This window comes from Apteryx rowi, unplaced genomic scaffold (assembly GCF_003343035.1).
Source record: "Apteryx rowi isolate R43461 unplaced genomic scaffold, aptRow1 scaffold_504, whole genome shotgun sequence".
NCBI classification, from domain to species: domain Eukaryota; kingdom Metazoa; phylum Chordata; class Aves; order Apterygiformes; family Apterygidae; genus Apteryx; species Apteryx rowi.
The window spans coordinates 642,783-667,807 of record NW_020450766.1 but is presented as its reverse complement, the minus strand read 5'-3'; the positions used below and the strand labels follow the sequence as shown (position 1 = coordinate 667,807).

Sequence of the window (25,025 nt, the reverse complement as noted above, 5' to 3'; positions counted from 1 at the left end):
TCATGTGTTTGTCATTACCTTTTTATTCATTCTTTATCAAACATTTTGAAAAAAAAGATTGCTTAAGAAACATACTTACCGAAAGAATGAATGCACATCCCACTTTCATGGTTGGTTCTAAACTATTTTTTTTTTAAAGGGCAATAACCTTTTATTATGCACTGAGCTTTGAACACTGACATTTCAAACTGGAGGTGAAACTGAGCTGTACAGTTACATAACTAATGTACAGTTCTGTTTAAGTTATAAATGTTCAAAAATCAGAAAGCTAGAGGGTTATACTTAAAGTGAAAAATAAACGAGAGAAAATCTCATGCCTGAATAGAACCATTTTAAGATAAGCAAAAATATCTAACAATAAAAGAGTATTTTCCCTGTTACTCTTGTATACTTTTGGTTTTGCCAATAACTTCCTTTGAAAATTTACAGAAAGACACATTTGTGAAATTTCTAGCTATAGGGTTTTTGTAATATTTATCAGAGTTCAAAATTGGCTTTTAGCAGAACAGTTTCTTAAAATGTTAACTGTGGAATCATTCTTGTAACTAGTATTGCTTTTTGTAATGATTCTGCATATTGTGGTATAGAAACTTCTTTTGACTACAAAGCTGACTACAAAAAAATTCCAGTTAGTTTACTTAATTGCTTGATTTGATGATGGATCCAACTAAACCCACCAGTTGATCTTGAAACCAGTTGAACTTCTTTTCCATCCCCATCTTTTTATTATACTCAGAGCTTGCTTATAAGAATATTTGCGTTGTCAGTCAGAACTACCTAAAATTTTCAGCTTCTTGGACCTTTCCTCCATTTGACTTGCATGTAGAGAATGTGTGACGTGACATTATGGGACTTTGTATCCCCTTCTTCCCCTTGTAATTCCCCTAGCCCTTCTGAAGTGTCAAGGGAAGATGCAATAGGGGAAGAATGAGGAATGAAAGGATGTTCAGCTTCATCAGCTAAACAACTCATGATAAGAGCCATAAAATATGAATTGATTTACTTCAAAATGAGTGAGATGTGAAAACAGATGTTGTCTATGTTGATAAATAAATGCATTGTAATTTTTGTACAGCTATGCACTTATGAATACTTGCATGTTTAGTGTTTTCAAAAAAAGGTCACTCAGAAAACATGGAGAAAAACACCCCCCCCCCCCCAAATATTAATTCAGGGTTTAGATGAGAAGACACAGAAGTCAGCAGACAAAGATTCTTGACCTGTGGTGTTTTTCCTCTTACTTGTTTTTATCTTTGTCACTTCTGCTTTTTGAAATGTATTTATGCTCTTTTAAAGAGTTTCCAATATACAACAGCAGCTGGCCTTGCTAGACAATGAGTCTTGGCCAGGAATGGCTGAAGCAGACAGGGACCGTCTTCAGCTCATCAAAGAGAAAGAGGCTCTTCTTCAGGAACTGCAGCTCATCAGTCAACAGAGACGATCCCCTGAAGACATTGCACGTTTGGAGGAAGAAAAAAGACGCTTGGAGGATGAAATTCAACGGGCTCGAGCAACCTCTGCTCATGGGGCCACTGAAAGGTTTGGGCATTTAACAAATCATTTTCTTATCTACCATAAGATACATCTGGGTAGTTTCAAAATGAAGAGTAGGGAGTTTCACTGTGTTTAAGAAACAAAAGAAGCTACTAGGGTAATTTGCTTTCAAAAAAGGACGAGTCTGCTCCCGACTCTGCCATTATTTAGTTCTGTCTGTCTTGAAGTTTTCTGAAGGAGCGTTACAGTGACATTGACTGGTTAGTTTTCCTTTCGTTCATCTGAAAAGTCTGAATGGAAAGAACAGATCAGAATAGAGTCACATGGGGTGCTTGGAAAAAGGCTGAGTGCTACTCACCTCAGAGAATTGTCTGATAAGTAAAGACCCAAAAGCAGTATCTGGATAGTGATAGAATCTTCTATTATTTTGCAGTTGCAGTGGAGTAATAGTCATCTTCAAAAGCACCAGAACAAAGATCCTTTCCTATGTTTAGTTCTGCCATAGGTACAGGAAAGTTAAAGAATTAACTTTTTTACCACCTTCTGCATGCAATTTTCCTTTTAATTTGTGGTCTCACCAGCATGAGTGCCCCCAAATTCTGTTTCAGTCATTCTTGAAAATCTAAATATCAAGTTCTGCTAGTATGAACATTTGTTTTACATAAGCACTATGTTTATTTCAAAGTTGCACAATTTGTCCTGCAGCCAACAAAATGGACAAAAACACTTAAGGTCTTGTCGTACTATAGACTCCTTCCAGTTAAAGTGTGAATGTACATGCTCTTGTATCCCAGACTTGCTTCTCTTATATAGATGATATCCAGAAATACCAGTTTTACATTTATAGATGTGATTTGGGTGGGAGTGTTTTTGTGTCTTTTTTTTTTTTTTTTTAATATCAGGACAATACTTTTGTCCACTGAACTATTTTATGCAGGAAAGGTTTTCTTGGTTTTCCTTTCTGTTCTTTTGTGTTTTGAAACAGATTGAGACATGAATTGGTGGTAAAAGGCCAGATTTGACACTTGAAGAGAGCTACATGAACCAGCGTTAATATAATCTTCTGTAAAGATTAATACTTACATAATTAAAGACGCTTTTTAAATATTTGAAAATGCTTTCCATGTACAAATTTGCAGAACTTTATTTCTTTTGAAAAGACTGACTTTAGACAGTAAATTCAGGCAGTAAAAATAGAAAATTTACAGCCAGCCAAGAGTTCAAAGTTTTGTATAATGTTATTTGCAACTTCTGCAATATTAAGTTGGCTCTCCAGCTTAAACTGACAGAGAAAGGAGTTCACTTTACACTGCAGTGTAGTAAGTTTTATTTGTTATTTTTGGGCTCTCATGTTAGGTAGTGCATACTATATTGGCAAGAAGACCAAGCTGTTTTTCCATGTAGTTCATGCTGTAGAAACCAACGTTCCAATGTGATACTTGATATTTCGAGTGCTAGCAAGAAGTTGCGTAGAAGTTAAAATAATATTTAAGGGCATTCTAATTTTGTGTAACAAATTAGAGAAAAACTTAAGTGTTAGTATCCCCAATTTATTTATTTATTTATATTAGGCTCAGGAATAACCCAAACCATTCCCAATTCTGCTTTTCTATTTCCACCTTCTCCTAACTGTGAACAAGGAAGAAGTTTCTTGTTTAGATAATTATCAGTTCTGTTCTGTTGCTGAGTTTTAAAGGCACTGAGTCGTGGACAGGTTAGGGATAACTTAAAATCTATATGACAAAGTATTTTTGAGTTTTTAAGGTTGGCCGGCAACCTTGCTGAGGTGTCTCTTGCCCTGCAGTGCAGGCGCCTGCCTCACACCACTGGTGAACTGGGACGTGTAGGTTCCTATGCTTATGGTTTTTTTGTACTTTTTTTTTTTTTTTTAAAGTAGCTGCTGTGAGCTTCTTCCCCTGCAAGTTTTTAAATCAGTTAAGTTTCTTGCATCCATTTGTCCTGTTCTGTTAGTTCCTGCTTCAGAGGCCCCTGCCCGTAGTGCCTTTATCGTGTAGGTTCATGCAGCGGGGCTGCAGCCTTTGGTGCACGTGCTCGGCTGGGCTTGCAGTGAAGGGAACCTCCCGAGAGGGCCAGGGGGATTGCTGGAGCAGAGCAATGCAGCCCCTTCCTAGCATGTGAACTGGTGGAGTTGGAGGCCAAGGAAGTCAGGAGATTGTAGTGCAAACAAGGAAAATTTTTTTTCATATTCTTACTTCAATCTGCGGATGTCTAATACTGCTTTTTTTTCTTTTTTTTAATCCAGAAGGACTCCTTTTTCATTTGTATTTTCTATCCTGCCTGTTAACATTTTGTCTTCTAGCAGCCGTCTTTGCAGATGAGGAAGGTTTGATGCACCGATCCTAAATAAGTTTGCTCTGCCTTCCCCAAACTGTCTGTCAGAATTCCAATTTCCAGCCAACTTGTGAATGCAGGGCCAGAGCAGTGACTTTCCTGTTAACATAACATAAACATAAATAACATAAACACAAATAACATAAAATAACACAAAACAGATTCCCACCCTGATTTTATTTCAAAATTCAGTGATTGGATTAGGAAGAAAAAACACCAGGAATACTTATAATTCTGGATTCAGGAAGAGAATAAATTTTATATCAGTGGACTAAATTTATTATTCAAATTTTTAATAATCTCAAAATAGAGTATTTAGGATATTTTACAGACAGTTGAGAATGACAGCATTATCAGTACATTCCACTTGTGTTGCGGCAGTGGTACTAATTCAACTGCTTGTTATTACTTAGAATTGGAAAAAAAAAAAGTCACAGTGAGAGGTTTTTTTTAATCATAATTTATTGTTGAGTTTTATGGTAATTGCTTAACAGAAGTCTTCTAAAAATTTTCTTTTTATCTTTGAAATTTGACACTAACTTGCTTGAATAATAGAGCTATTTGGAATTTTTTTTTTTCTGTCAAGGTGACTAAATTCATAGTAGTTTTCTCTATTTTATTGGCCCAATGATGTTGTTGCAAGGGAAAAAAAAATCTTGGAGCACCTAATGTTTTCACCTAGGACATCTAATAACTTTGACAATTGCTGCAATTTATTTTCAACATCATGACTCTTATGTTGTGCCTCAGTTACTTTTTTTGTCTGGGAATTCTGCTGGAGTGTTAGTTCCTATGTTCTCACTGGGATTTCCATCACTGCATGTAAATTGGCATAAATTAAAACTTTGTAAAACAGTGAAACTTTTTTTAAATTCAAAGCTTCAATGCAGTGGCATTTTTCTATACTTGGAAAGCTCATAGCACTTCTTGAGCACTACTGTAATATAAAGAAAAATAGTAATATATATCTATTTAATTATAGGATACTGTTACAGGAAAAGAGAAATTGTTTGCTTATGCAACTAGAAGAAGCTACACGTTTAACCTCGTATTTACACTCCCAGTTAAAAAGGTGAGTTATGTGAAAAGAAAAGGTTTTGAAGTTTTGTAACTGCAGCAGAGAAGATTATTAATAGTATAAGTTTACCATTTAATACTTCTTAGGTATGTTTGCTGAGTAAACTAAATTTTTACTAAATTTATATGGCTTGATCTATTGAATGCAATGATTTGGATGGAGTTTTATAAAACAGTATTAGTTATGACTATCTGGACTAGATTATTGGGGGGAATTTTGTATGTTCACTTAGCTTGTGAAAAGAAGGTAAGTATTTAAAGCCTTTTTTAATATTGTTATTGTTGCATTTTATGTGGCGATAGCATTCTTCTGTGAGGTTTAACATTCTGATGCATTCTCTAAGGAGGGGTTTTTGATCCCTGTTGAGAAGAGAAAATTTTGCCATTAAATATGAGACTGTGTTAAGACCCACAGAGAAGCCCAGAATGTTTTACGTATTCACACTTGCAGCTGCCTTTTCAGAGGCAGCTCTCAGGGATTCCTCAGCTCAACACCACACCAACATCATAAGCTCAGCCCCTGTTGTGTCTCACTTCATCTCTCTCCATCACCTCTACTCTTCTCTCATGAACGATCTGAGAGCGGTGAAAGGTACTGGAATAGGATTCATACTAAAGTTGTCCTTATGTTCTGCTGGAAAAACCTATGAGGGTGGGGCTTACGTAGTAGTTTGTTAGAACTTTCCAGATCCCTTCTCGCTTCTTCTTCCTGATAAGTTTATGATCTGTTATTACCACACATTCAAGCTGGATGATCCCCTTCCTGGTTTTATTCTTTGAGTCCACTGATCCAGACTCTGCTCTGACCTCTTTTCTGCCAAATTAGGACAAATTAGGACAAATTACGAATTTGAGGAAGGGGGCAGCATCTTCCTCTCCTACCCTTTGTCTTCAGGCATGTTGTCACCTGTGCTGTTTTAGTTATGTCTGTGCTTGTGACCAGGGCAAGAGACATGAGCTAGACCTCAAAATGCCAAATGTATTTGTTTGTCACTATGCTGAATGTGGGTAAAATTGCTTGTGTAACCTGGGTTGATGTTTTTTATGTCCGTGCTTTGTTTCTGCTTGTATATGAAAGGGCTTTGTTTTGTTTTTGTTTTCCTTTGCATGCTGTAGTTTGTCTGCTAGCACCCTCACAATGTCCTCTGGCAGCAGCAGAGGCTCCCTGGCCTCCAGTCGAGGATCCCTGGCCTCCAGCAGAGGCTCTCTCAGCTCAGTCAGCTTTACTGACATCTATGGCCTTCCGCAGTATGACAAATCAGACAGCGCAACAGACTATGGGCAGCATTTACGCTTTGACATAATTCCATTTGAGTCTCTCACGAAGGACGTGCCGTACGCTGATCCCATCGGACATTCGAATTTCAATAAGCAACGGAGGTCTTTGGATACACCGCAGTCCCTGGCGTCCCTGTCATCGCGGTCCTCCTTGTCATCATTGTCTCCTCCAAGCTCACCTCTGGACACCCCATTTCTCTCCGCGTCTCGAGATTCCCCCTTGGCTCAAATGTCAGAAGGTTTTGAGGAGATGGCAAGCATAGGAGCTCTAGAAATGCTCAGGGCTCAGACCACAGTGCTGGGTGATGATGATACACAAGGAACAAGTTCATCTCAGACATCCGCTTACCCTGTGGACAATGAAGGGCTGCGAGAAATGGGACCACAGCTGACTAATGTCCAAACTGGTGGAGGTGAGTTTCCTGACATTCTTATTTTGTTAAAGATTCTTCATAAAGAATGCCATGCAAACCTAAGCATATTAGCACAGTAGAGATTATTTCTCAGTTTGGTTTATTTTAGTTTAATCAGTTAAAAATTGCATGGTAGCCACTAACTTTTAAAAAAAACCTTGAACCTCTGATTTAGGGCAAAGAGGTGAAAGGGTAGAGAAATCTGTGTAAATAGATCTTAAAATACTTTTTTAATAGAAAATTACTGGATCATATATTTCAAAATATGCCAGTTCTTTCATAAAAGTAAAGTGAATTCTCTTAGGAGAATCCTTAGACTGTGCTCTGGTTTATATCATTCCTGTTTGCATGTTAAAAAAAAAAAAAAAAAAAACCCACAACTTACTAATTTTGGTGAATTGATGGAAGAAAAGACAAGGAAATATGAACATTTTTTGGAGTGTATCACATTGAGGGATAAATATTTTGGTCTTGGTTCAGAAATTAATAAAAAGCTTCATAATTTGTCTGAGCCCCCAACATGTTACCATCATTCTGATAATTTAAAACAGCACAAACCCATGGGAGAGAGTAAAAGAAAAGAAGACATGAGATGCTGCTGCTGACAGTGCTAGAAGGCTGACTGTCTCCATCCTGAAGTGATACATACCCATGTATCCTCTACCCATTTCTGAATTTTGCGATGGAGCAGAAACCACAATGACATGAACGTGTTGAGTGCACCATGTGCAGAGTTCAGTTCCGCATCAGCAAAAAAGCATGTTCTGCTGGTGGTGTTTGAGGACTTGGGTATCCACTGTGGTGATTTTTTTGGTTGGCTGAGAATCTGTCCTCTGTGATCACAGAGCAGCTTTCTTGGTTAATACAGCGGAACTTACTGTTCAAGGTTTCTTTTCCCACTTGACTGTGAACTTGATGGACTTACTTCAGCCTGCATTAGTGGGCTTCTGAGGCACTACAGATGGAAGTGCATCAGAAATGTATATTTGAGAGATCAAAAGAGGAAACAGAAACCTTAAAAAAAACAAAAAAAAAAACAAAAAAAAAACCCAACCAAACAAAAGACCCAGGCACATGTAAGAGATTTCTTTCTTATTCCTGTTTTAATCAGTGAAATGAAGAACTGTTGTTAAAATGAATCGGAGTATTCCTTCAATATGATAGATTTCTATGTGTTGGCTTGCTCATGTTCCTAATAAAACTGTGCTAGTAGAGAAAGTCTTCTAGAGGAATATTTTAATGTTAAAGATTGTAATTCCCATTCCATTTTTGTACCCAGAATTTTCCATGCAATCTCATGGAATATTGCATTGAAGACTTAGGACATCAGGTATAATAAAAGATAAAGAGAAAACATTATTCTTCTAAAATTTTGTTTGTCAACAGACAATGGGAAGGATCATTGACAGTATCTAAGGAAGAGGTTTCAGCATTTTATTAAAAAAAGTCACCGTGATGATAAAAAATCTGTATTGTTCAAACAGTGTTTGGGTATAGACTTCCCTACTTTCCTTAATGCAACTAACATTGCCAGAAGATACTGTTGCAGAATTTACATTTACTATATGTAAACATTTCTAGTGCCCATATTGCAGCATTCAGACCAAAATAAACAGAATTCCAAAGACCAACATGTAAGTTTGTGCTTAAATTAGTGCCATGGAGAGGCTTCATGAGGCTTTCTTTAAACCTCAGATCAGACCACAGCATGTCTTCACCCATTGTGGTGTGAGTGAAACTATGTTAGTAGTTCATTTATAGCTCGAATATATTTCCTAGAAGTGAAGTCTGAGTGCCTAGGGAGCAGTAGGATGAGGGTCAAGGTCCTGCTTTGGCTTTCCTTTTCTCCCTCCTCTGTAACATTTCTACACATTTTGCATTTCTTTGAAAACCTCTGGCAGAGCTTGCCTGTGCTGCAGTTGTCACTACTGTGGTGCCCAGGTGCTGCTTCCTGGTCCAATGGTTACAACTTTTCTCTGTGTACAGCGTATAGTGCTTTAGGTTGCTTTTTGAGGAAGCATATATGGCTAAAAGGTAGCTATGCTGGTTTTTTTGAGGTTTTCTTTTTTAAATATTTGAATCTTAGAACAATTGCTTAGGAAGAAGTAGTTTACCCTTTCTGGTTTTTGGTTAGAGTTTGGCTAGAGCTGCTTTGAGCTTGGTCCTCGTACGGTTGGTGAGTTTGCATTCTGCAATGCAAATGTTTTCAAGTAGCGATTGGAAGTTCCCAAATTTTTTTTGTTTTTTGTACTACTTTCTTGAAGTATTTGATAGAGCATCAAACTTGTATACCACATGTACCGTGTATATACCATATATACTCATACACCACAGTTTGGGAAAACCCCAGATGTTTGGGGGGTTTGGTTTTCACTAAAGTACTATGTAGTATGTTTTGTTGCTGCCACCCAGTGGTCTGATAGCATAATGCAACGCTGGAAAACAACTATATATCAACTCAGACAAATTTTTTGCCAGTTTTCCCATCAGACAAAATAGGAGGTAATTTTTGAAAATTCTGGGAGCTGAAAGGGTTAGCATACAATAACTTCCATGTACTTTACACTGAAGCAGTGCTCAAGCATGTTGACAAGAGTTCTTCAGAAACTGCAGTTTTGATGTTCAGTTGTTAATCTGCTATTTTCTTGTTTTACATCTCTTTTGGGGATATACCGTGAATTATGTCAGCTTGTGTGAATGGAGGGAATGTGACTGAGAGATTAAATCCATTGTATTTATAAAGCTGGGAGTAGGAGGAAACATAAACGGGCTTTAATATCTTCACAGTTTCTTCCTGTCTATCCTAAAATAATTTTTCAAGTGCTATGTTTCCTTTAATGCCAAAATAATCTCTTGTTTGAGAAATATTGGCATAGACTTAAAAGATGATTTATCACTGTATGCTTTTCATTTTGTCTTGTTTCTCATGCGGCACAACAGAAAAATTCACTGTAAGTGAACCTGAAATTACTTATTGTACTGTTTTTGCCTGTAATTCTCAGTGTGTTTTTCTGTGTGTAGTGTTTTTTCTGAGTTGCATGTGAAGAAAAAGTAGATTTTGCTACATCTGTTTTTGTTTGATATTATGCTGTATCTGTTTAATCATTATGGCATACTTAAACTTTTGCTATGTCAACTAAACAACGTATTCATGGCTGCAGTTAAATTCTTGGAAAAATCTTTTCTGCAAGCTTCAGCTTTGTTATATCATAGTAATGCTTGACAGCGTCATGGTAGGTAAGGTCTGTGTGTCTCTGGTTTAGTTTTTGTTAAGAGTGTTTGACACTTTTATTAGTGCATTTTGAGCTGACATGCAGTATTTGTAGCATCAAAGCTTATGAAACATGATTATTTAATGACTATTTAATTATTTAGATTTAGGTAAGTGTTTTTTAGCTAATGAAATCTTGGAACCCAAACTGAAATTTTCTTTGAAGTCTACTTTTTCAACTAATGACAGCTGAGAATATTCTTCTAATCAGGCCTGTCTTATGTTTGTCAAGTTTTGGCACCCTGTATTCAGATTCAAATCCACGTATTTTTTTCACTGATTGTGTTAGTTAAGTAATAATGTGAAAGGTAGTTGTGTATTTCAGAAACATTTATTTTTAAACAATTCTTTAGCTTCCAGCATTGGTAGGTCTGTAATCTGTGGCAAATTTTGCTCTACTTAATCCAAAATTTGATATTTCTTTCTTGCTGATGACCAATTTTGCCTGCTGATTTTTTTCTAGTTAAGGGCATGTTCTGATGTTTGCATCTCTCTCAAATTCAGTGGTATTGTCAGAAAATATCAGAGGCTTCCATGGCCTGCACGTAGCAGGCAAATCTCTGTGAAGTTACAACGTTGTTGTAACATGTCGAATTTTCATGACAGATTATGTTGGTGCTTCAGACCAGTTTTTCATTCCATACTAATTGCAAACATGAGCCTCTAACGGAGAGAGCCTGTGAGGTTCATTCATGATGACAACCTCCACTTTGGTCTCCTACATCTACACAAAGTGTAGATGCACACGAAGGTTTGTCTGCAAAAAGAAGTCACCCTAGTGTAACTTGTTGAAAATAGTACAAAAAATAGAGAAGCACTTTGGTATAAAAATACTTATTTTTGTGAATTTCAGCCTCCTCCCAGTAATGTAAAATGACTGGGAAGCTGTGTCATACTAAAAAATGTCCGTACAGAGTGCAGTGTTAATCAAGTATGATAGTTTTGGTTGTACATAAATACTGGTGACAGTACTCATGGAGATGAGCTCACCAGATTAAAAGCCCTTAAAAAAATCAAAATGAAAAAGCCCACTTTGTGCAAATGATATGAAGAGAACATGGCTAAAATATAGTTTCTTTGCTTTCTGTTGGTTAGGTAGAACTTAGCTCTCACTTGCAGTGAGGCTGGAATGAGTTATACTGCATGATGACCTGTGCTGGATAATAAAGATAGCATGCAGTAGTTGAAAAAAAGGATGGTTGTTTCTCCAGGTCCAGTGACGAATGCTGATTGGGGTGTTCCTAGTCAGCAAATAAATTTTCCAGATAGCTGAAGATGGCTAAATTCTTCATTGAATTTGGAGGAGAGGTCCATAGAGCTACTTATTATTCCAAAAGGATGCAGAATTGGCTCTTACCTGCAGTTTTCCTGGAATCTTAGCTCCTAATTAGACCCTGTGATTTTTGAACACCTTTTGTGATTTTGTGCTGTTAGTGGCCTGATAAAGGGAACATATCTGAGGTAGTGAAGGACTCCATAGTGCAGTGCATTCTGCCTTCCACTCATGCAGTGGGCTGAAATTAATCGTAGCTAACACTTTCGTTGACAGCAGCAGCGTATCCAAGTTAATTTGAAGGATTTTAACAAGGTTCAAGTCCTGACATCCTATTCTGATGGTACTCGTGGAAATGAATGCATCCCATTGCAGAGTGGTGCCACAGTGCTCTGTAATAGGCCTTACGCTGTGGTGAAGTAAATTTGTTGTTTAAGTAGCAGTGTTTTGGTTTTGATGCCTTAAGATAATATATAACAGAGGTACTTATTCACTTTGAGTAAGACATGGTTCATCTTTGATCAGTGGTAGTAAGCTGCAAACATCAGTTAGTGCTTGTCTCACATGTAACGTACATTACTGTCACTCCAAATGTTGTCTGCTAAAGCTTGAAATACTTTGTGCCATCTGTTTAAATTTTCTAAGCATGGATAGAACCAAAATGATGTTTTCCCCACTTTTAAAGTGGCCCCTCTTACTGCTGCTTTTCTGCTTTGAGAACAACCATTGAGTCTTAAATGAAAGGGAGGTAAAAATTGGTGAAGAAACTGTATTTAATTAAGTCTGTTTAATAGTTCCATCTAGGATGCAAAAGAAACAAAATTTCAAGTTATCGGCTTTCACTGAGGTGTCAAAACCTTATGTATGCAATTCTTGAGCATTAGCATTTGTGCACATACCTAGAAGGATTTTTACCTGCAATATGTACTTGCCAGTGCAAAATTCAAGGTATAATGTCCTTTTTGTTGATATACTGACCGTATGAAAGTGATGGTTGGGTCACTGTTGCTGGTGGTGTTGCTGATGATTCTGGGAAGGTTCGAAGAGGGGCTTTTGCCTTTATTTCTTCCACCTGCCCCTGGTCATCTTCCAAAATCATTCACGGAGAATTTTAAAAACCATCACTCTGAATGAGTTGGAAAGCTCTGATTCTTTCTGATAACGTGCCTCAGACTGTCAATAGAAGCTGCTGTTATGCTATAGTATAAACAGTATGCTTTGATATTTCATATTTAAAAACAAACAAGGACAAAACAAAATCTTGCATTGTGTTATCAGATAAGTTCTTAAAAGAATTAGTCTCTGTGTTTATTTTCGACTTATTGTATATTCAGTAGGTAAATCTTAAAGTTTAGGATATCATGTGTACGTATGCTGAATTAACGTAAGTTGCTCCTCCAGGAGTGGTTATTCCACCACCAAAGCACTGTAATAACAGTGAAATCGGTTTATACTTAAGTCTTGTCCTAGAGAAATTAGCCACAAACTTCCTTCCTTAATTGTCCCACAGAAAAACTCTGGTCTATTGTATTCTAGTTTTTTTTTTACTTGCAGTTAGATAAAAAGGAATGAACTGTGTTTGTGCCAACTGCTTTGCAGGTAGTTTTGATAAATTATATGTTTCTTATGTAACCCATAAGTGATTACCTTGAGCTGATGTTGTCTTCCCTTTTTCTCCACAACAGCTGTAACTCTGCGAGGAGACAGTGGTAGAAGATCGGAGATGAGAGCCAGGCGAGTTTCAGCATGTCTCTCAGATCATTCACTGGCTAGTGACAGTGGCGTGTTTGAAGCTTTAAGCAAAAGGTCAGGTGTATAAATACATAGTAACCCGGAAATATTCCTGTTCTGCCGCACGGTCTGAAAGAATTCATTGTAAATTTCTGAATACATTTTTTAAATTGCTATTTTAGTAACATGAGAATATTGGGAGACATGTTTTAGAAGAAAGAAGCTTTTTACATGCAGTTCCACTGTCATCTTCACACATGCCAAGTCCCTTTCACTTCATTGTCTCTACCATTTCAACACCCAATATTTTTCCCTTGAAAGATAGTTTTCTCAGCTTATTAGTTCTAAATCATAAATTTTATTTCAACTGTCAATAATAAAATATAATTCTACAGAGTACGACTTAGAATTCTGCGCAGCAAAGGATAAAGATCTAACTGAAAGGAAGATATATGTGAACTACTGAAAATCTAAAAATGTGTGGCTTGACCAAGTGATTGAGGGAGGGGTCAAGATGTGTAATTTTATTTAATTGTTTTAACACAATGAACAGCAAATGGGAAGAAGATAAAGATTTGAGGATGTTAAGGAAAAATGGAAAACAAAAGTAAAACTAAGTATCTTGAAAGAGTTGTATTCTAAAAACTTTTTTTTAATTTGTGAATTAGTTTTTCCTGTTCTGCGTGTTTTTAAGTAGATAGTTCCTCCTGATAATGTTACTGCATAGTTGCTTATATCAGCAAATGGCAAAATAAATGTTCATTTCATTATGTTTTAACAACTTAGGTCAGCATGTAGTTTACAGTGCTTTTATATTCTTGCAGGAATGAAGATATGGAAGAGCCTGTTTATGGTGATGTTGCCAGTAATGAAGAGCCGCAAATACATGTTGGATTTCTGTGAGTAATATTACTATTCTTTCTCCGTAGCCATCTCAGCAGGCGTTGCTCTCTAGGATGTTTATGGTTCTTAACTTTTTAATAAACTTGACCACAGTGGACAGTTTTAAGAAGTTTTGGAACTGAAAGCCTAGGTTTACTGGACTTACAGATTAGCTAAGTCACATACCGCTCTCTGCTGGGGATGTGCCTTGACCATTGTTCAGTTCCCTCTCAAAGCTGGCTGGTAAAAGGGTCTTTGCTGTTTCTTTCAGGAGCTTTTTCATTGTCTGGGGCATTAGTGTGAGTATGGATACAGGGCTGTGTCCCAGTGTGTGAGATCTGACTCTTTGTGCCAGAAAAAGGAGGATTATCTTAGGAAAGTCGCAGGTGAAGAGAGACAGATGGGTGCCTCCCAAATACAGCTTTGAAAGCCTGCGGTTAGGGCATGCTGTTGTCAGCAGTGGGAGCAGTGCAAGGGAGGGCAGATTATTGCACGGGATGTCGTATCTTAGACAACCCTCCAGAATCCTCTCTGCCCCTCGGAACAGTGCTGCCCAAAGCTGGGAGTTGTCAAACCTCAGCCAAGCTCGCTAGCTCCATTTCAAAATTCATGCTGATGCGAAAGAAATGATTTCTTCTTGTTGTTGTCATTAAGCAACAAAAAATTATGTAAACTGATAAATTACACCCGCACCCGCACGCATGCACACACACACAGATAGATTGATATATATATCCCCCTTCCCTCCCCTCCCCCCCCCCGAGTACCTGGTTAAAACAAGGAATATATTTTATAAAACCTGCTCACAGTCAAGGGTCATGATTTACAGTTAGGGAATATTATTCTTTTTTTTAACTTGAATAGTTCTTATACTCTTAGTTCTGGTAACTTCCTTGTTCTAGCTAATATTCTTATGGTTCTGTTATCGGAGTGTGGTATCTGTAGTTGCTTTTGATTTAAAATGATTTGTATGAGAGATTTGTTTGACTGCAAAAGATACTTTTACCGTCTCATAATCTTTTTAGTCTTGTATCTCCATCTCTTAAGCAAAGTATTGATATTTGGTGACTAATACAGGAAATTTATTTTGCAGGCATGACAGTGGAAGTGAGTGTCTCTTAGTCCATGTATTACAGTTGAAGAACTTTACTAGTCTTGTTGTTAAAGAAAACTGCAAAATGTAAGCTTAAATTTCACCCAGAGTCTGATCATTGCTTGTTTTGTGCCACAGTCTTAAATATCATGAATTTGTTTGCTTCCATGCAGTTTGCCATTTCTTGAGCAGACAACAGTATTTCTTGATTGACAAAAGGAAAGGAGGTGATTTTTATGAACACAGAGTGTCACTATTTTGGAAGCAGATGTCTAAATAGTTAACACATTTAGTCTCTACTCACTCGTGTTCTTACATGTTTGTTAGGCAAAGGAAATTTTGTATGAAAACAGCATAGTCATTCTTCCATCAACCCATGCCTTCTGGTGAAAAAGTTATCTACAGTATTTGTGTTATTCCAAATATGTTATTTCCTGTACAACTTCACTATAGCTTATCTGTAACATATCCCAGAATAATTTAGTGTCATTTTCCCAAATTGCTAGGGTGCCATTGATATTGGTCAGTAAGAGAAATACTTTGCCTTTTATCTGAAAAAAAAACCCAGGAGATCTGCAGGCTTTTGTGGCCATTACAGATCTCCTTGAATATCTATGAAATATCTTTCTAAAATTATTTTATTAAAAAAATTAACTGGAAATCAGTACAAAGAATTGGATTTTTTTAACCTCTTTCTGTTTATGCCACTGCTTCCAATTCCATATGACATTACGTAGAACATTACTTTGTTCTAACAAACACCTCTTAAATAATGGCAATGTAAAAGACAGTCTTATCAAGTGATATGTATCTTAACCTATTTTGAAGAAATATGACCCATGAAATTTGTTGATTCTTATATCTGATGAGAGAACTTGTCTGAGAACTTTGGAAAATGGAGGTGTGGTAATACTGTTGTATTGTAAAATAAGTCATTCTGTGGGAGTTGTTCAATTGACGTAAATCTCACTGAATGAGTTGATCTTTGTTCAGAAAGCTTCATCTTGCTAACCCTGTAAACCACCAGCTGAAATGTTTGATATAGGTCAGTGCCCTAGTGGCAGTCTTTTGCTTTGTTTTCAGTGTGAGTACAAGGGAATGCTAGGGAAATATGTGAGTATTGTGTAGTACTCAAGTATGTTCCCTCATAATTAGAAAAAGAAGTAAATATGATCTGAAGAAGGTCATAGTGACTGTGACCTGGGAAAAGGATGACTTCGAAGGATTTCTTGGACATTGTAATTGAGGCAATCGGGCATCTTTAGTGACACTCAGAAGGGCAGTTCTGTCCCCCACCCTTCTCAGTTAATAACTTGGAGTAGAGTCAAGAAACTGTGTGCCTTCAGGATAAATCAATTCATTTGACTGGGCTTAAAAAAAAAAAAAAAAAACCCTACCAAAACCAGAAAAGCTTTTAGGCAGTTTAATGAACCCCTTCCTGCAACTGTATATTTACTGAATCAGACTTACTGGGGATGGGAGGGGAGATTACCTGCAGCAGGTGGTGAGTAGAGGAGTTGCTCCCTTTTTACAGGATTAGCTCTTAGAGCAGTTTAGCTAACTGGTGCTGCACTTTCCAGCACCGTAGCAAGCTCTTCCAGTTGTCCTCTAACCATTTCTTTGTCTGCCGGTGTCATCCCCTCTCTTGTGATGGCGCGAGCCTTTATGCAGTTGTGTAGTCAACTAGATTTTTTTTTTTTTTTTTTTTGGTGCCAAGTTAGCTTTTTAACCCTGATAAGTTTCCTGACTGGGTTTGCTACATGGTTGTATGACCTTGCTTATTGGCAGAAGGGAAGTTATGGCAAGGAATAAGGTATTACAGGGGCTGGACAAGCAGAGAGGATAGGGAGAGCACAGAAACACTCAACTTTTAAGTAGCTCTGCTGCCTTCTGCCACATTAAAAGTGGTTGTAGATTTTGATTTTTTATTTTATTTTATTTTTTTGCATGGAGACTCAAATGTAACAGTAGCAGATATGTAAATTTTGCATTCTGAGATGGCAGATGAATGCATTGCCTGTAGGCTTCTCTTGTCTTCCTTTTGTGCTGAGCTTCTCAGGGAAAAAAGATGCATGCTCAGTGGGTGAAAGGAAGAAATGGAGCAGTGACACTTACAGTGCAATTCAGTTGCCTAAACATAGGCATCTATTTCTATTTGAAATGTCATAGCACAGCACCTGGCCTCCAGCTGCTGCTGCTCAGGAGGGCTGTAGCGGTCCCATAGATCCTATGTCATATTTGCCAGCCCCATGTAGATGCCTCAGATACCTCAGGGCATCTCAAGTGGCACTTGGTGCCTCTGCTTAGGCAACCGGTTTTCATCTCTAAATTGTATTGTCTAGGTTTATCAATAGTGTTAGAAAAAGTCAGGGTTTCCAAATCAGCTTTGCAGTTCTTCTGTGTTAAGAATACAAAGCAAATTCCTGTAACAAAGCTCTCAGAGCACATTCTTAATGTAGAAGTTACATTTATGTTTTTGCTGAGCTTGATTTTCAGAAATGCAAAACATCAGAAGGTAGCTTTATCTCAATTGTGCTATTTGTCTATTTTGCTCTTCCCAGTCATGTGAGAGTTTATTTGCCACCACTTGAGTCAGGCACACCAACCACTTACTGCTCTAGATCTTTGGAATTCCAAACTCCGTTAATATTTAATGAAGTTTTCCGAATCCCTGTGCATTCAAGTGTTTTGAAATTAAAATCACTGCAGCTGTATATCTGTTCAGTTGACCATCAGCAACAAGAAGAACTATTGGTAAGTGGTCCTTTTTCTTAAAAGCCCTGTGATATGGGGAGCTAAAGTTACTTGAAGAATAATCTTCAAGATTAGAAAGAAAAAGTGAAAACTTTGTTTTTTTCATAAGAAGTGCTTCCAGAATCCTATATTAATGTGTTTGTAAGGAACTTCTTTTAGTAAAGTTTAGAGTAGTTGTGGCTGCTCACACATGTAATTGTGGCTTTGTTAATTAAAAAAATAAGTGTAAGTAATTCTTAAAGATGGGGTTTTTTTTAAGTTGAAATACATGCCCTTTGGTTACAAAAAGAATCAGAAGTAATTAACAAAATTAGCAGAGGCTGATAATTAGAGCATTTTAAAGAGTACTATTATTTAATATTACTGTTACATTGCAGAGCCATATTTAGAATTGATATTTGCATTGTTTGCTATGGAATTTAGTAGCTAAGGAGTTAATTTTATTTATTTAATATATTTCTTACAAATGTCTGCTTTGGGGAAAGTTAGCAACTGCAGATTTTTTGAGTATTGGTGTAAAGAGTAAAAGCATTTTGTAAAAATGAAACTCTTCTCTGAAAGACTTCCTTTTGACAAAAACTTGTTGCACTATAATAGTGGGCCAAGTAGGCTATTAATATATCAGTCTTTACTTTAAACTGATTAAGACCTCTAATGTAAATGTATTCAAATAAATGTAACCATTGTTTAAATTGTGTTAAATTTATTTAGTTATTTTCTAGTGTAAATATGCTTAAATAAATTTACCTGGGGCTGATGTCCTGGCTGTTTTGAAGTCAGCAGGCTGGCATTTCAGCGAGGAGTTTAAATGGTTTACTGAAATTGTTTTAAGCCTGTTGAGATAGTTAAGAGGTACAGGCAGCTCAGTGTCATCCTATACAATGGACACCGGGCATTTATTTTAGTAAATATGGTCATGAATGCATGTTTGCTAGCCTACCTATAAAACTAGATAGCATCTTATATAAACAATGTTTTTAATATTAACAGAAGCAGACCCAAGTGCTTGTCTGCAGTGGGAAGTTTTGTCATTTTTAATACTACAACCTAATTAAAGAGAAAGCATCTCAAGAATGGCCTGAGTATATGGTATAAAATGCTTTGTACTGATATAGTCTGTTCCTCTAGGAAGCTAAATAGCTATTTCAGTGTAAAGCATTTTTATATGGACATAAATGCGTCTAAGTCTAGGGTTGTTTTATTTAAATTGCTATTTCTAAATGAGCAAAAATGGTAGCTCTTCATATCATATTGGTAGGATTGTTTTCCATCATTCATAGTTTCAGTGCTGTTTTATCAGAACTTTTTTGACAGTAGTTGATAACATATTTTAGGATAAGTTAACAGTACCACTCAAAAAGAGAGCAAACAACATCATGTTTTTTAAGGTAGGTGCATTGAAGCCTGTATTCAAATATTACGATCATTGTCAGCTTTCGCAGTAAGTTGAAAATAAGCATGTTTTCAAAATGACAGATTGTTCGTTACCTCTCTTTGCAACTGTTGTGATGGCCTCTAATTCTCTTCCAAAATCTTTTCCAGTGAGATTACAGTCTTTTCCATCAATTTGATCCTCTGTATGTTTCTGAAGTTCCCGATGACTGCTTTCTTTTCAGTTAGATTATGGCAGTTTAATGCTTTCCTAAATGCAGAAATCAGACTGCAGTTTATCCCACGTCAAACAAATAGTTGTACATAACAGGGAAAGAAAATAATAGAAGAAATATTCTGGCAAATAGTTTCAAACTTCACTTGGAGGGAGATGTAAATGTACTGAACTTGCGGGATGGTCTTTCTGTTGCCTCAGCCTTTTGCTGATATGTGCTGCCTTGCTGAAAGACTATGTTCAGTTTTTCTACAGCTTTCTGAGACTGGTTCCTTAAGTTGGTTTATGTCTTCACTGGTGGCTTCATCAGTGTTGAGATAAGGGAGTTGTTACTTTCCATGCTGAGCATATATTGCTCCTGTTAAAACATCAAAGAAATGTGATTGCCTTTCTTGCAATCATGTGGCATTGCTGTTTCAGTCTCCGTTTCTGATCTTTTACAGCTCTGACCAACCAGTTATTCCCCATGTTTTAATTTATTTGATTTGTCCTCCCTGAGTGTAACACTTTGGCTTTCTGCAGTTTTTTTTTTTAATTTCCGAACATCTGTCCTATTTTTCTGATCCTTGTCTCATAAATTTTACAGTCTCTTTCACGTTGCTAAGAGATTTATAAATGCATGAACTATTCTTTTGTCCAAGTCATTAACAAATACATTGTATCAGAGCAGGCATGTGCCAGACTACTAGCAGACCCAGTTTGACTTGCTCATGGTTTCGAGTGAGTTCAAAATCTTGAGTTTGAGGTGAAATATCGATCGTTCCTATCAATAATGATAATTATTAACAGGTTTTGAGGGTGATTTTTACCCAATTAGTCATTCATTTTGTAGTAATGAGTTCTTTGGCATGCATTTTTAGATACTTTATAAGTATGATGTATAGGGCAGTGTCAGAAATCTTAAAAGTCAAAATACGTTTTATGCAATGTTTGTGACAGAGAAAAATAGCTTTCTCCTTCACCCCCCCCAAACAAACCCAGCATCTCTTAAGCATTCTCCAAGTCTGATGCAGGGGTGTGAATATTCGTGACAGATCTCTCTCTTACATTGTGTCAGAATAAATAGATACTTAGAAGACATCTCTGCTTCATGCATTAGAAAAGTATCTATAGTATCCAATATACTGACCTAAAATGGCATTCTCAGTAATGAGCTGGATCCCAATATGACATACTTTTGCTGGTTTTAAAAACCGTTGTCCATTGTTCATTATACACCTGCTTAAACAGAGCCCCAGGGAACATTCAGCTTAGAAAAACAATAAAATAACTTTTGGATTATTTTCTAATTAACTGTTCCTTTACCTGCTCAAAACTGACTGCAGTTTCTGTATACATTTTGTACTGCCTTTGCACTTAAAATCAGTACATCCAGCTGTTTGTTTTGTGAGATCAAAACCAATTTTTACATGATTACTCCATCAGTATAAAAGTAAACATTCCAGGCATGTGATCCATTAGCATGGAAATGAACAGGTTGTAGCGATAGCTGGATAAAGCCAAAAGCAGTAATTAAATGCTAAATAATACAAAATCATATCTCCAGCCAGCAAAAGGATAAAAAAAAATGGCATGGATTTGCTCACAGCTGTTTTTCATTTAGGTCAGTGCTGCTTAGATATTTCTTAAGTGAGCACTGTCGGACAAGTAAGCTTACTTTAAATTTGGGAATACTTTTAGTGGGAAGCTTCCATTAAAACTTTTATCACCTGAATTTGGGATATGTAAGGATGGTTTAGAAAATGGAAAAATAGAATTATGGCCCATTTGACTAACTTATGATGTAAATGGGCAGAAAAAAATAAATTGTTTTACAGGACCATTTTTTCCCTTTGGCAGATGCTTGTGAGAATCAGAGAACTGAAGAGTATCTCAGTATATAGTTCTGTCAAGTGAAACTAGATTAACTGGAAGTAGTGATATTGCTTAATAAAGTCAATTTAAGCAACTGTGAAAATCAAATATGTAACTGAGGGAGAGTGAGGGTTTTTTTATAAAATATTAGGAGCTAAGGGCCAGAACAATCACACCAACATCAGTTGTAATGATTTTATTTTTCAATTTAAAAAAAATTAAATATCCATATCCTGACCTTTTTTAGGGGTAACAAGAAGCAAGAAAAATCAGTATTTCTTATACTTCATAATGCAGTTATGAAACAAATCTGTCTACTTTTAAGAGAGACTTTTTTTTAAGAGACTGTTAGGATTTGATAAAATTGTTTTTACATTATAAGTGAAATTGTAAAGGAGAGGGCATCTATCATATTGTGTATGTTTATCTTACTGTGGTCAATGTTGTTTGTTGTTTGCAGGGCATTGCTCAGATCAATCTGACTGATTCAGAGAGTTCTGGTGAGATGCAGCTTCACTGGTATTCTGTTCAGATCTTCACTGGTTCAGACCCCCAGAGAGCCAAGAACAAAAATCAGTGTGAAGAAAGTATTCCCCGGTCTTCTGGAAATGTAACTACAGTTAAAACAGTATGGCTGGGAAAAAGTGACTTGTTTACTTTATTTGACCTTCTGGGCAGTTGCTTGTGATCTTATCTCTCAGGTGCAGTTTTGTTTGCAAAGTGCTCAGAAGGTGATGTCTTAATTTAGCTTTTGTGGTAAGGATGGGTTATTTAAAGAATAATTAAAAGCCAGATCATATCTGGACAGGTGCTTGAAATAGTTCTTTGTGTATCTTTGTATGCACAAGCTGCAGGTTGACTTACTGCTATTCATTGAAAATTTGTGCCACTGCACTGGAAGAGGTTGCCAAGAAAGGCTGTGGAATTGCCATCCTTGGAGATTTTCGGTACTTGAAGGGCTGTGGTGCAACTGTGAAGCTGTCCCTACCTTGAGCAGGAGGTTGGACTAGCTGACATCCAGAGGTCCCTTCTGGCCTAAATTACTGGATGATGCTTCACAGTGTGATAAAGACTCCCATCCCAGAAAGAGTTCTGACTGAGCTCAGGTTTTTTAGTTTATCTTGTGAACTGCTATTCAGTACAGCTGTAATGCATTCATTTTCTGCCCTGTCTCTGTTTGAAGTCCCACTCATGGAACACTATCTACTTTTTGATCACTGATATTCAGGACAGATTTTTTTATGAACATACAATGATGATTTTTTTTTCTCTGAATAATATATGTTAAAAACAATGCTTGTTCAAACAGTTTTATTTAAAATATAGTTTACCTTCCAGGATGCAGTGACAGCCCTGTTAGCTAGGACCACTGCCCAGCTGGAAGCAGTAGAGAGAGAGCTGGCAGAAGAGAGAGTGAAACTTGAGTACACAGAGGAGGAAATCCTGGAGATGGAAAGAAAGGAAGATCAGGCAGAAGCTATCTCAGAAAGGTAAAAACAGTAGTTTAAATACCTCAAGAAATAGCCGAGTGGTGTTTACACTGTGGTTTTGGTCTAAAATACAGCAATAGAAATAGCAGATCCTTATTCTGAGATCTGCTCCCTGTTAGTGTTAAGGGTATAAAATACTTTTATCCTGTGATTATGTGCAAACTGAAAAAAGCCTCATTTGAATAGCTGGCTGATTTTGTAGGACTTGTAATTTGGGGAGTGAGAAAGCATTTTTAGAGCAAACAAAATTTGCTGGGAATGTGCTGTAATGGCTTTACAACAGCAAAGTACTTAAAGATTTTGTCGTCATACGGGAAAATGTCAAAGGATTTTTTTGAGGAAATTAGGAAAGATGATTTTTGGCATGAAAGGTATTTGCTTTTCTGTATATCTGCAGAAATGCAAGTGGGTTTTGTTCTTCCTTTGAAAAGTTTGTATTTCTACTGCAGAAATAATACTCTAAAATGATAAACTGGCTTGGATATTGAAATATATAAATGCTATGCATAATTTCATGCTTTTTTTCATACCTGAAAAATCCTTGTAATGTTCTGACTTTAGGAGCTGGCAAGCAGAATCTGTTGACAGTGGATGTAGTAACTGCACCCAGACTAGTCCTCCTTATCCAGAGCCATTCGGTGGGGATTCATTACCTGGACATATGTTTGCAACTCAAGCGGGCCAGTATAGTTCTGGAAAAATGCAGCCTCTGCCACTAAAGGTAATGAGAGAAGACACTACAGTGCTGAAACTGCCACGATGCCTGGCACGCACGCAGTGCCTTATGGCTGCTTGTTGAGTTCAAGTATGAATTGATCAAGAGAGAATTGGAAATAACATTAGCAACCGTGTATGAGCACTGCCTTGATGACAGCAATGTGCCTTTTGGCTTTTCAAAAATGCCCTCTTTAGGGCTGTTTTTTTTGTTTTGTTTGCTAGACATTTTCTGGACGGAATTAGTCTTTTACACCAAAAGATGAGCTATTTTCACTTCTGCCTTTATCCAGGCTGTAAATTTGCACTTGTAACAACAACTATGTTGACTTGAAATCGTCACAGAAAAGATCATGCTCAAATTCAAGTGCTCCTGAAAATAAGAATTCCTGAAAGAATTGTGAAGAAAAAGCTCAGTGTTTTAACAGTATTGCTGTTTCAGTGTTACAATGAATACAGTTGAAATTTTCAAAACTAATATGCCAAAACTGATATATATAAAACGTTTTGTATCCAAGATATGAGATATTGAAAGTAATCTTCAACAAGCTGAAATCGGCACACTTCCATTGAAGTAAAGGAACATAAGCTCTTTGTACTGCCTTTTGGGAAGATCATACTTCCTGTTGAGGAAAGAGTTATCTTAAAGTTTGGAGGCTTTGTTAGAGTAGCGTTATGTCTGTTACCTTCTTATGTATTCCTTGTGTTCTTTTGAATTCCTCTAGTTTTAAGGTTATTCCTTGCTTCAGAATCACATTGCTTTTTGAAAGGTGACTCAGTCTTCTCCTTCCACTGCGATAGGAGATCAGGTAGCAGCTTGGTTAGGGCTGAAGAGTTGATGCTGAATGCAGTCTTTGTGCTCTGCAGTTTTAAAATGAATCTCATGATGGTTTGTGTTACAGCAAAGGCTTCTGAAAACTTATCTTACACTTTTGAATGATATTGTTTTAAAACTTTCTAAAATGAGATTTGTTCTCTGTATTCATTATATCTTGATCATAGCTAACAGAGTGAATTGCTTACTTTTGATATTGTTGAAAAATCTGGTTGTTTCTGGTGAGAGAGAAAATACGAAAAAAATTTAAAAAAAAATTCTTCACTGAAATTTTAGGTGGATAAGGAAACTAACACTGAGGATCTGTTTCCTGAAGAAGTTGCTATTCTTCCAAAAGAGAGAACTAGCCGCAGGCCACGAGGTTCTGCTTTTGTTCGTAGTAGCACTATTGTTCGTTCCCAGACCTTCTCGCCTGGAGCACGAAGTCAATATGTTTGCAGAGTGAGTAAGGCTTAAAAAAAAAAGGGGGGGGAGCAGGGGAGGGACTCGTGTATAGGAAAGCAGATTCAAGTGCTGTGTATATTTTTATTAATTTTTTCCTAAACTTGGTTTGTTTTTATAAGAAACAGATATTGCTTTTAATATTAATGAGTAATCTGTCATTGAATTTAAACATTACAATGGGAAAGAGGTCCCCCAGTTCTGTTTCTTTATTTTTAAGAGTTTAATCCCGAATTTATTTCAATCAAAATTTAAGAACCTACGATAAATTAGACCTTAGGCTCCTTCCCGTCTTGGGCAACCCAAGATGTTAGGCTAGAATGATTCGTCTTACAGAGGTACAGTCATTTCCCTGCTGTCTAATGAGGTGTATAAACAGCTAATATAGAAGCCATATTTAACTTTCAGGTATGCAGAAGTTGGGAAAAGGGGATTGACTGCCTAATCTTATGGTTACGGCATAAATC

General features: G+C 36.8%; 1 protein-coding gene across 1 annotated transcript in view; it reads left to right on the top strand.

Annotated features, from left to right (window-relative positions):
- The first annotated feature begins 1,313 nt into the window (after nucleotides 1-1,313).
- WWC3 (WWC family member 3) overlaps nucleotides 1,314-25,025 on the top strand; it is a 30,958-nt gene continuing 7,246 nt past the window's right edge. Inside the window, exons 1-11 of the mRNA XM_026079918.1 lie at nucleotides 1,314-1,539; nucleotides 4,829-4,918; nucleotides 6,040-6,614; nucleotides 12,844-12,964; nucleotides 13,714-13,788; nucleotides 14,865-14,951; nucleotides 17,426-17,618; nucleotides 21,539-21,688; nucleotides 22,417-22,568; nucleotides 23,130-23,289; nucleotides 24,394-24,558. Coding sequence (XP_025935703.1) covers nucleotides 1,352-1,539; nucleotides 4,829-4,918; nucleotides 6,040-6,614; nucleotides 12,844-12,964; nucleotides 13,714-13,788; nucleotides 14,865-14,951; nucleotides 17,426-17,618; nucleotides 21,539-21,688; nucleotides 22,417-22,568; nucleotides 23,130-23,289; nucleotides 24,394-24,558 — 1,956 coding nt within the window. The 5' untranslated portion in view covers nucleotides 1,314-1,351. The remainder of the gene's footprint in view (nucleotides 1,540-4,828; nucleotides 4,919-6,039; nucleotides 6,615-12,843; nucleotides 12,965-13,713; nucleotides 13,789-14,864; nucleotides 14,952-17,425; nucleotides 17,619-21,538; nucleotides 21,689-22,416; nucleotides 22,569-23,129; nucleotides 23,290-24,393; nucleotides 24,559-25,025) is intronic.